Source organism: Lactuca serriola, chromosome 6, assembly GCF_051521515.1.
Source record: "Lactuca serriola cultivar US96UC23 chromosome 6, Lser_US96UC23_V15, whole genome shotgun sequence".
NCBI lineage: Eukaryota > Viridiplantae > Streptophyta > Magnoliopsida > Asterales > Asteraceae > Lactuca > Lactuca serriola.
This window is the reverse complement of record NC_136413.1, coordinates 59,312,739-59,325,399: the sequence shown is the minus strand read 5'-3', so window position 1 is coordinate 59,325,399 and position 12,661 is coordinate 59,312,739. Positions and strand designations below refer to the sequence as shown.

General features: G+C 33.5%; 1 protein-coding gene across 1 annotated transcript; it reads left to right on the top strand.

The window, feature by feature from the left end:
* The first annotated feature begins 460 nt into the window (after positions 1-460).
* LOC145058606 (UDP-D-apiose/UDP-D-xylose synthase 2) lies at positions 461-3,077 on the top strand. The gene is made up of 9 exons (XM_079006486.1): positions 461-873; positions 1,182-1,274; positions 1,381-1,488; positions 1,649-1,763; positions 1,859-1,992; positions 2,078-2,179; positions 2,268-2,360; positions 2,457-2,592; positions 2,684-3,077. Exons 1-9 carry the CDS (start codon positions 598-600, stop codon positions 2,794-2,796), a joined length of 1,170 nt encoding a protein of 389 aa, XP_078862612.1. The 5' UTR covers positions 461-597; the 3' UTR covers positions 2,797-3,077.
* The last annotated feature ends 9,584 nt before the right edge of the window (positions 3,078-12,661 follow it).

The following is a 12,661-nucleotide window of genomic DNA, read 5'->3' as shown; positions in this document are numbered from 1 at the left end:
GGGAAAGGGAGACAATCATTGGTAATAAAACGGTGGATGAAAATGAAGTAAGAGTCTAACTATATAATAAAGGTAAATCTTAAAAGATACACTTTTAATAAATCCACAAGTACTCTTCCAAAAGATCAATAACCCTACATATTGGAACCACAAAGATCATGTAAAAAAAATTTCACAATTTCCGCAAGGACTATTCGCAGTATTTTTGCTAACACACGAACCATTTGTGTAATTTTGTCCGATTAAAATTATAAAAACAAAACAAAATAACCGACAGTGGGCAAGCGCTGCAATCTAGTGGCCTCATCCCTACGCTACATCACTACAAATCGCATACACCCCGTCGTTGGATCACAAGACCATACAGATTATCATACTCGTGAGAGTAGGAAATCACAAACATCAACTTCACACAGTTTAATCACTTAATTGCAAGTGACTGAGTAAGTCCATGAACCCTGTGAAGTGTGAACCTCCTCCCTCCTTTTTCTATCTGCTTTAAATACCTTCCCTCGTTCCCCCAATATCCTCCCGTCGACACCGGATCGAAATCCGATCCCTAAACAAATAGAGAAAATCTAGACGCAGAGGAGAGAGATGGCATCTACGACGGCGAGGTTAGATCTGGATGGAAATACGATAAATCCGATGACGATATGTATGATTGGTGCTGGAGGATTCATAGGTTCGCACTTGTGCGAGAAGTTGATGCAAGAGACGCCACACACGGTGTTAGCTGTCGATGTTTACAATGACAAGATCAAGCACCTGCTCGAACCGGACTCTCTTCCTTGGGCTGGGCGCATTCAGTTCCACCGACTTAATATCAAGAATGATTCTCGCCTCGAAGGGCTCATCAAGTGTTCCGATCTGGTAAATCTTCAATCGCTTTCTTCAGATATGTTTGTTTTATAGTATGTATCTTATAATTTAAATCTTCTCGAATCCTCATGTTCACCTGCCTTAATAGAAGTGAAAATGAGCTACAGTGTGTAAGATCGTAAGAATTCTATATTATTTTGTCATTTTTTAATGTTTGAAGTGCAAGATAGTGTAGAATACTTTAAGCAAATCCTAATCATGTTTAAAAGCTTAGTAAATTGCGTGATCTTGTATCCAAGAATGCAGATCGGTGTCGAGTATTACTTTTCTGTCCTGAATTTTCTAATTTTTGTATGTAGACGATAAATCTGGCCGCGATTTGCACTCCAGCGGATTACAACACGCGTCCTCTTGACACGATTTACAGCAATTTCATCGATGCCCTCCCTGTGGTATGTACTGCGTCTCATTTGCATTGCTTTGACGTTATAATTCAAATCAAATCTTATTCTTGATGATTGAAAATATGATGGAGAATTATGTCACTTTCATATATAGCTCAAGTACTGCTCAGAGAACAACAAGAGGCTCATTCACTTCTCTACCTGTGAAGTGTATGGGAAAACAATTGGTAGCTATCTTCCCAAAGATAGCCCCTTACGACAGGTAACTTCCAGATCTTTGAACTCTTCTTCATCTAATACAATTGTATGTTTTATCATGGGATCTGTTTTCACTTTTCATCTGGTTAGCTTAATGGCTACCTCATTCTCGTGCAAATCGTAGCTGATTTGAAAGTCACTTTTCTGGATGATAATGTCTACAGGATCCTGCTTACTATATTCTTAAGGAAGATGTTTCCCCATGCATATTCGGATCAGTTGAGAAACAGAGATGGTCATATGCATGTGCAAAACAGTTGATCGAGAGACTAATTTATGGTGAACAAACTTAACCAACATAATGTTTCACTTCTCATTCACTAACAACACCATCTTCTTCCATTCTTACTTTCTTTTTTTCCTCTAATTAACAGCCGAGGGTGCAGAAAATGGTTTAGAATTTACAATAGTCAGACCTTTCAACTGGATTGGCCCTAGGATGGATTTCATCCCCGGGATTGATGGTCCCAGTGAAGGTGTTCCTAGGGTTCTTGCATGCTTTAGCAATGTAAGTTTAAATTTAAGGGATTTTAGTTTCTTTCTTTCTTTTTTTTTCTTACTATGTACTAATGATATTTACTTTTGTTACTCAGAACCTTCTTAGACGTGAGCCTTTGAAGCTTGTTGATGGTGGTGAATCCCAAAGAACCTTTGTTTACATTAAGGATGCTATTGAAGCTGTTCTTTTGATGATTGTATGTTTTTAATCTTTTCTCTTCAAAATTAATCTTGTTTTTTGTCCAGTGTTGACATTTTTGCCTCTCTCTCTGCTTGACTTTTCAGGAAAATCCAGGCAGGGCTAGTGGTCATATTTTCAATGTGGGAAACCCTAACAATGAAGTTACAGTTAGGCAACTTGCTGAAATGATGACTAAGGTGAGTTAAATCTTTTACTCTGATTAGTTAACAAGGTTGAATTTGAGTTTACTTTGTGTCCATGGATAAATAAATAATTATAATATATTTGTGAAGGTGTATTCGAAAGTAAGTGGAGAAGATTCAATAGAGACTCCCACCATTGATGTGAGCTCAAAGGAATTTTATGGTGAAGGTTATGATGACAGTGATAAGCGAATTCCAGACATGACCATTATAAACAAACAATTAGGTTTACCTTTCTCTTCTCAACACTACCTTACTTTTAGCAACAAATAGAATAAAAATTTGATAGGTGTATATATGTAAATTCAAAATGGCAGGTTGGAACCCAAAGACATCACTGTGGGATTTGCTGGAATCTACACTAACATATCAACACAAGACATATGCGGAAGCAATCAAGCAAGCAATTGCAAAACCATTAGCAAATTAAAAGCGCTATAATATCTATCTATCTATATTTATATGGTTGGTTATCATCATCATTCATATACACAATTAATGTTTGTCTTTTTTTTTTTTTTCATACCACACCTTTTTCACATATCAAATGTTGGGAAGAAATTTGTACTTGTAACTTGTAGTAGAAAAGAAACTACTAAGGATGTATTTTGCTGTGTTAAGACACCAAGACTAGAGAGAAGTGGTTTAATACCAAGTTTTTCTTCTTGGCTTGTGCGGAGGGGGCCTGTTTTGCTCTCCATACTTGATTTATTCCGTCTCTCTTTCTGTGTTGTTTGTATTGATTTATTTAGGGATATTGTCTAGAAACATTATGCAATAATTTATTATTTATTTTATATTGTTTATTTACTAATTGTCTCTTGCGTGAATGTATCCGCTATCTTTAAATGTTTTCTTTCAAGATTAATGGGTAGACATCTTTGTTTTAAATTGGGGGCCTGTGAATTAAAAACATTTTAAAACAATGGTGTGTATACACAGTAAACACAGATTGCTTTTGCTGAACTTTTGGTATTTTAGGGATGGAAAGATATTACTCTATAGAGGAACACATGACAGAGGATTAAACAAAAGCTGGTCGAAGGATGACCGGGGCAGCCATAAGTATATTATTAGATATGGAATAATAAGATGAGGCGGGAACACTGAACAGATATAAGATACGACATCTTCTATAATCCCGTACTAATCCCAATGATAAAATAATTCTTACTTTGGATTCTCATGTTTACTCTCAATCTCCAATACAATGTTTCCTTTCTCTATTTTTTCTATTGCAAAATATTTCTCTATGATTAGTCGTCTTGTTTGACTCTTCTTATTCAAATATTTAGTCATTTTTTAATTTAATTTGTGGAGAACTCGATTGATTATGTCAAAATATATAATAAGTTTATAGATTGTGTATGTTTGGTAAAAATAACTAGTGCTTAGACGTAGGGTATGTTTGGTAAAAAAAAAATAGCTTAGGCCGGAATATGTTTATGAAAGTGTTTGGTAAAAATAGTTGTAAAGTTTTGAAATGTGTAAATAAAATCAAAATTGAAACATAAAAAAACAATATTTTAAAAGCTGATATTTTTGTTGAACTAGTTTGGTGATCGGTTTTCGGTTTGACCACCGGTTCAACTGATTCGACCGCCAATTAAACCAAGGATTTTTTTTTTACATCCGGTGGTTGTGCGCGTCGGCCTTTGAATTGTGTACACTCCGAAAATAATCAATTTGCTTTGAAAATAGGTTGGTTTTTTAACAAACTAAGCGAAATCAAACTATATAAGTCCAATCAATTGGTTCAAACGTTTGTTCACCGGTTCTAACATATTGGTTCAACCTGGTTTTTAAAGAAACTGTCCGGTTCGATCCGGTCTCGTAATTGAACCAATCTCGCCCTCAATTTTTGGTCTAACTGGAATCAACCACCTCAAACTAGTTTTTAAAACATTACATAAAAGATAAAAGCTAGAATTTCTAAAAAAAACTTATTGAAGTAGTTTTGTATTAAGTTTTTTGTTTAAAATAATAAAACTATTGAGTATAGTGTGTTACATGCATTTGTACATTGCTTTTGAATGAGTGAAAGATAATTATAAATTGTCTAAAAGATTGAATGGAATTACAGAATGAGTGAAAAATGAATAGAGAGTAGAATACGCCGCATAAGGACTCATAGATAGAGCGGGGACATAACTATTCCTTTTTGGCAAGCCAAAACTTTAAATTAAGGGTAGAACTAAACCTCCTCCCACATAAGAAACGTGTAGTTTTCTTTGGGTGAATGAGCCTCTAGTCTTGGATTTATGAAATGGGTGTTTTTGAGTAAGAATACTTTTGATTTTTAGAGTACATTTCTAAAATAAATATAATTATTGTTCACTAAAATTACCAAAATTAGAGGCTATGACATACAGTTTTACCAGCTATAACTAGTTTTTGAGCTTTAGCAAAGAAAAGTAAAAAAAGGAAAAAGAAAAAGAAAGTAAGGAGAGAAAAAAAAGAAATAAAATTTGTATTTTGTGTTTTCGATTTGGAGAGAAGCGAGAGGAAATTTTGGTCTTTCTCTCAAAATCTTTCCAAATCAAAAGAAAGGTTATGAGGGAAAATAATCATTTCATTTTTCGCCACTTCTTTTCATTTCCTTTTTTAATAAAAATCAGAAACACCAATTTTTTTGATTTTCTTTCCACTTCCATGCATTTTTTTTCTTTTCCCAGTTAAATTGAACTCCAAAACATAGTATTAGTATAGTCATGTATTTTGCAAGGCCTTTGAGAAAATGACCCTAATTTTGTGTAATTACTTGATGACTTACTTGTTAGAGAAAAAGGGGATGAATAGATTGCTTGAAATCTTTGAAAGTCGTGATTCACTATCAAATTGAAGTATTTCGATGGTACAGATCGAACACTCAATTGGATAAAATTCAGATAATGAAATCTGAGAATGTATATGAAAATGTTCTTCAAGATGTACCAGAAAAATGACCAAAAAACGAATATATAATTCATGTCTGAAAACTGTCAACCGACAGTTACAAACTGTCATTAAACGGATCTCAAGGAAAAAAGGGTCAACTTTCTAAAATTGGATTTTTGATGCATTTTTTTAATATAGCAACATAGTCCAAATAAAAAAAATTCACGCTGACCTGGCAGCTTGATCCCAGCCAGGGGCTCTGCACCTTGAGCCCCGCCAGGGACGCTGCCCCCGGACCCCCGTTCGTTTTGGGGCTTCGCCCCTAAATAATAATGTACTTTGAATCTTGAAAAAACTTGAACAAATGTGCACTCCTACATCATCCTAACTTGTTTAATATTCAACAAGATCACTTTTGTCAACAAATTTAATCCTATTACATTTAAATAATATTTGATTATATAAAATCACCAACATTACTCCTACTACAAAGAAATTTTATTTTTATCTATTAAAACACGATCATATTTTATAAAATAATAATTATTTCACAAAATAAGAACTTTTTAAGTATATATTCATTTTCATGATCAGTAACTATATATGAAAAAAAATTATCATGAGTCTTCAGTAGGGAATTTGCCCAAAAATTGTTCAAGATTCGCTTATATATATATATATATATATATATATATATATATATATATATATATATATATATATATATATATATATATATATATATATATATATATATAGGTTCTATGGAAAACAAAATACCTTAAAAAAAAGCTAAAAATCATTAAAATCCATTAAAAAAAATACTTAAGAGATTACAAAACTTTTTTTAAAAGTTTCTTTTATCAAAAAATCGCAACTTTTAGGTCAAAATCGCTGAAAAAAATTTTGAAAAAAAAAATTTACAAAAAAAAAAATTGATTTTTTTTAAGCGAAATTGTAAAAAATGCTACGATTTTTTGATTAAAAAAAAGTTTTGTGATGTCTTGGTATTCTTTTTATGCATTTTTATGATTTTTAGGGCTTTTTAGAGTTTTTTTGTTTTCCAAATAACTCTTATATATATATATATATATATATATATATATATATATATATATATATATATATATATATATATATATAGGGTTAGGATTAAATGTGAATCACAATTATTATGTGAGTGTATAACTAAATTCTGACCATTAGATTAAAAGAATGAAAAAATGTAATCTTAAGGTATATGCTATTAAACTAGCATTTATAATATAATTACATGTAATTAATTATAAATGTAGATATGACTTTTTATTAAGAGAGAGAAAATAAAGTTATATATATTTTAGCCAAATAAGTTAAGTTAATTAATAAATAAATCAAACAATTAAATATCCTAATCATCATTTTTTAAATTAAACAGGTTATAAGAAAATCATAAAATTTAAACATATCAGTTCTTCAGAATTTAATCACCGGTTATTAGAGGCATTCTTAATGAATATTAGATATCGATTTTTGAGAATGATTATATTCAATTTTTTATTTAAGTAAACATTTTTTCAATGATTAAGAAACAACTTTTTTAGTTAAAAAATAGTTAAACTTCCATGCTTGTTGAAGAGAATTGTTAAGAATATATTTACGTAAGACGTTTTTGAAGAATCATAATTCATTCTTTATGAATCAAAGTTAATTCTTAAAGAATACATTGAATGAAAACGTATTTGAACCATTAAACCAACATTTTCATAAGAAAAAGAAATCAACACATAGCTAGACATCTATGTTTTTATTGCGAAAAACCTCTATATTTTGATGCATTCTCAAAGAATAATGCATTGATTGTCAAAAAACAACAAAATTGAACAAAAAAACCTATACATGATTATGCATTCGAAAAAGAATAATACTGTAGATATTCTTAAAAAAATAATTTAACATTCTTGACACAAAAACAATTCTTAAAGAATTTAGAAAATATAAAATATTTTTAAAGAATTTATCATTTGGTTCTCTAGTAAGAATAAAATATATTTACTATTAGTTTTTTTGGAATACAGTAGCAGCTTGATGGAACACTGTAGATTTCTTTGGCATGTATATCCTGTTTCCCCCAACCTATATGCTCGTATCTTTTATGAACCATCGTCAACTATAAGAAGGAAAAGCAAAAGGATTTCTTGGTTGTGATTATCTGGTGTTGATTCATGAAGGGTGGGGGAGAAACCCTAGCCATTGATTCAAGAAACGAAAATAGAGTGCCGTGATTTCTTTCTTGAGGCTATATCTCTTTTTTTTTAACTTTGGAATTGATTCAAAAAGCAAAAAAATAGTTACGTGGATGCTATAATTATAGGCTTCAAATTATAACTACTTACCATAATTATATGTATTTAATTTCAAATGATAAATTAACTTAATTAATAATTTTCTAAATTAACCATATAAAATGATTGGTTAAGAATTAGTTATACATTCATATAATAGTTAAGGTTTATATATGAACCTAGGGTTAGGATTAAATGTGAAAGTTAAGTATAGTGTGAGTGTATGACTTAATGTGGGTTGTTCAATTACAAAATCTAATGGCTATGAATGTAGGGTAAATTAATTATTTTTTTTTTACATATTCTTTAATAAATCGAGTGATAAAATCATGCATAATGGTAGTTATGTCATTTTACAGAAATTTAAATTAGGAATGGTCGATTAGTATGTATACACTTCTCTTTTTTTTTCAATCCATTATCTATCATTCCTAATATTTAGGAAAGTGTGTTAATAATCTGATCATGTGAAGAAACAATTAGCACGCTATGAATAATTAAATCAATATATATCAAAGAATCAACCACAGCATTCATTTTTTATATTCTTGATGTATGGAACCATATAAGTAATGTAATTGATTATTATTTTCATTATTTCTGATTGAATCATGTATTTATATACAAAATTTGAAGAATTTAAACTCTTTTTCACGTTAATTCTTATTGAACCGATGAAGGTTGTCATTATTCATATGTTTTGTCAGAATCATGTATTCTTGAAGAAAAGAATTTGATTTTTTCGTTTTTGAAAATTATGTAATGTTTTGATAGCAACCATTTACATGCATAATTAAATTAGTTTGCTTTACACCAAAAGTAGTATGTCTTTTAATGTTTTGTTGTTTGAGTTTATTTGGTCATATGTTTTTTTTTGTTAAAAACAAGTTTTGAAGAAAAAAAATAAAGTGACTCCACAAGATATATTCTTCAAGAATACCTATTGATAATTTGTTGTAAGTAGCTTTCGTTATGTTTTTCTTTTTATAAGTATGGGGATGTCAAACTTATTTTATGATAAAAGTAAGAAATAATGAGAAGGCACATCATATATTCTTAAAGTTTTTTCATTATTTATATACATAATTTTCACAGTAGAAAGTTTTATGTCAACATGTTTTTATGTTTGTATGCTTTTGTTAATAACAAGTTATGGAAAAAGAAAATCAGTTATACAATACATATATTATGTCAGAATCTTTTGTGTTTACTTTGGTAAAAGTAATTTTCTTCATATTGCTTATGAATTATGCACATGTAACATTTGTTGTTGGTTAAAAAGAAGAAAAATGTGAAGACACATCCTATAATCTTAAAGAATGTAATTGTTACTTTAATCCACATATATGAAAAGAAGGAACATCTCTTATCAGTTAAACAATGGAATTGTTTGTTTAATCTACTTATTCTTACAGAATCTATACATTTGTTATATATATATATATATATATATATATATATATATATATATATATATATATATATATTCAAATTATAAGTTTGATTATGTTAAGGTTTTTATCAATATAATCTTACACACTATTGATTTTTTGGTATATAGTTAAAGAATAATATTGTTTGTTTCACCCATATATTGCTCATTATATATGCCAAAATGTATTAAACACAAATAAGATTCTTTAAGAATGAAGACAATCAAGAAAAATAAGCAAGAACAACCCCTTCCATTTCTATTTCTCGAGTTGCAAGTCTGAATATGTGACATCCCCAAAATCACGGCCAGAAAAGACCGGTTTGTTTATGCTTTGTTTAAAAATCAGAGTAACATTTTAAATAAAAGTGTTGCAGAATTTGTCCCAAAACAAAATATGATAAAGATTTATCAAAAGCATTTCCATAGAAATGTATTTCATTAAAAGACTTGGGATGTCATGTTCGTACAGATCAAAAGCATAAACAGTACAATATAAGCCTTACTACATTATTTCATATCTACAGACCTATATCTGTAATCCCTCGTCCAAACATCATAACTATGCTCAAGCGCCACTACCTGTAATACATAAAACTGAGCGAGTCAGGCTTGGGAGTCTGGTGAGCACATAGGTTTTTCAACCCACAATAAATAAGTTTATTAAGTTCATTAAATTAAACAAACCCGATTACCCGTTCCCATTATCCTCACATTACGTCCCTAAGCATCTATCATAAGGGACCTATCCTAAGGATTATCATCGGGACGGACACTACTGCTAAGGGGATTCCTCAGCAATAAATGTCCTTAAGGCAACCATGTGGGGGATGGAGTACATCTGGTGAGCACACAGTTCAAATAAACACACATTTCGAATAAACACCTACAGGTTGCGAGCCTGCTAGTGTTCCACTGGACTGTCTAGAATAGTTTGTGGTCGTCATCTATACTCTGCTAGATGACTGGATCATCAATAACATCTATAACGAGGCCTCTCATCGTTTTATCTTGTCACACGGCAACTATTACATCTACCCATGTTTTACCCAACACATTTTGTAGATATAAAATACATATACAGTTTAGATCATTGAAAACATGTATAAAACGTTCATCCAGCATAGATAGCAAGTATTCAGATAATATGCACACATAGCACGTAATTTATATAAAATTGTAACACCCGAAATCAGAAAGGTCAAGAAAGGAAAGGAAAAACCCTAAGTTGAAGAGGGTTGACTCGGCGAGTCCAGGGAGAAACTCGGCGAGTCGGAGCGGGATCCGGATGTAAAGCAATTGACCGACTCGGTGAGTCGGCAAGTGGACTCGGCGAGTTAGGTCTGGGTTTGGAAACCCTAATTTCGGGGCTTGGTACCCTATTTAAGCATCTCATTCTCTTTCCTAGGGCTCAATTGCGGCTCTATAGTCCAGAACCAGAAACCCTAAGCCTCCATTGTTGCTCATTCAAGCTTTCTTGCCATTTTGGGTGATTTGAAGGAAGAAGGAAGAAGGCACACATTGGGGATTCAAGAATTGGCAGTAGATCCAGAGTTTGTGAGGTCTTCCAGAGCATTTGAAGGTAATGAGTCGTTACCTTCCCTCTTTTGCATATAGATCAACCTTTATCATAGGATTTGGGGCTTTAAGGGCAAGTTCTTGAGCCATTTCGAGTTAGAAGCCCAGATCTGAAGTTGCTACTTCAGATCTATGTGTATCTTGGCCTAGAGAATCATAAAGCATCAGTCTATGGGTTGATTGTTGAGCCCCTTTGTCTCAAACCCTAAGTTTATGGTGTATGGTGCCTAGATCTCCTTCTCTACACGTAAAGTTTGCAACTTTACGTGGGGAATAGGCTTGGGAAGGGTAGATCTGCAGTATGGAGTCCATGCATGACTCAAAAGTCCTCTGCATGTATGAAGATCTGAATAGACTCGGCGAGTCCTTCGAGTGGACTCGGCGAGTCCTTCGAGTGGACTCGACGAGTAGCTTGAAGATGAGGAAGAACTCAACGAGTGAGATGAACAGCTCGTCGAGTCAGATGAAGTTAAGCATGAACTCGGCGAGTTGGAGTTGGTTGAAGATTGCCTTCGACTCGGCGAGTCTATTAGTGGACTCGGCGAGTCAGGTCGCGAAACCTCAAACCCTTCGAGTTGAGACTCGAATCAGTGAGTCGGGTGGTGACTCAGCAAGTTGGACAGGACAGGATTTGGAACTAGTTGGACTCGGCGAGTCATAGAATGACTCGGCGAGTCGAGTCGCGAATAGAAAGACCCTGAGCATATGAACTCGGCGAGTCATTAGGAGGACTCAGCGAGTAGGGTTGACCTGGAAGGTTGACTTTGACCAGGATTTTGATTTTGACCAGAGTTAACTTAGTTGACTGTCAAACTAATTGTTATATGTATATTGATAACTCAGAGAGCTAGAGGAGCAGCGGTTTAGGGGATTGTCGAGTAGCAGCCAGAGGTTTATCAGCAGAGCTCAGCAGTTCAGGTGAGTTTCCCTTCAGTAGGAACGGGTCTAAGGCCACAATGCCGGCCCGTTTAGCTAGCAGTAGTTTTCAGACTTCGGTCCGATGTAGGGGACGAAGGTCCCAGTCAGCTTCGGACTTCGGTCCGATGTAGTAGTTAGTATGTTTGATGCCTTCGTGGCTCAGACAGGATTTATGTGTTATGTGTTCCGGGCTACGGTCCGATGTAGTATGCAGTATATGTGAGTTTATGCCAGTTGATATGTTAAGATATGTTGTGTTCAGTCAGCTTTGGATTTCGGTCCGATGGAGGGGGCAAGGCCCCAGTCAATTAGCTTCGGACTTCGGTCCGATGGAGGGGACAAGGTCCCAGACAGTCAGCTTCGGACTTCGGTCCGATGGAGGGGGCAAGGCCCCAGTCAGTTAGCTTCGGACTTCGGTTCGATGGAGGGGACAAGGTCCCAGACAGTCATCTTCGGACTTCGGTCCGATGTAGGGGACAAGGTCCCAGTCAGTCAGCTTCGGACTTCGGTCCGATGTAGGGGACAAGGTCCCAGTTAGTCAGCTTCGGACTTCGGTTCGATGGAGGGGGCAAGGCCCCAGTATGTGCTTGATATGTTATTGTATGGTATGTGGTAGATTGGGGGAGCTCACTAAGCTTCGTGCTTATGGTTTTCAGTTTTGGTTTCAGGTACTCGGTTTTCAAAAGAGGAGCTCGGGAAGATTGCAGAGCACACACCATAGTCAGTTAGCCTGGGAATGTTTGACTCTGATAATGATATTATGTTTTGAATTTAATACTCGAAAGTTATGTTTGACTTATGATACGATTTTATAAATCTAGTTTTAGTAATGTTTTAAAAGAAATTTTTAGTCGTGATTTTTGGGTCGTTACAAAAATACTTCATATCTATGTGTAAGCTGAAAGTAACTATGCACTCACTTGTTAAAGTGATGATTCCAAAATCGGGCAGCGCTTGCTTCTAACGATTCTATTTTCCTTCGACGAAACCTAGCATTATTATCGCTAAATTTTAGTCTAATATTTACCGTGACCAACTATTAGTCTTAGTATTATTATTATTATATAAGCGTTAAACAATATTTTCCAACCACTATGTACAGACAGGGGCCAGACATAAAACACCAGAGGGCAGGACCATTTTGGCATATAGCACTTCTGAAATCC

Bases quoted from the DNA above. Each gene is read 5' to 3' on its own strand.
- LOC145058606 (XM_079006486.1), top strand. From the start codon at position 598: ATGGCATCTACGACGGCGAGGTTAGATCTGGATGGAAATACGATAAAT. The intron at 1,764-1,858 runs GTGAACAAACTT...TCTAATTAACAG, and splicing joins GATCGAGAGACTAATTTATG to CCGAGGGTGCAGAAAATGGT. The intron at 2,593-2,683 runs GTTTACCTTTCT...TCAAAATGGCAG, and splicing joins CATTATAAACAAACAATTAG to GTTGGAACCCAAAGACATCA.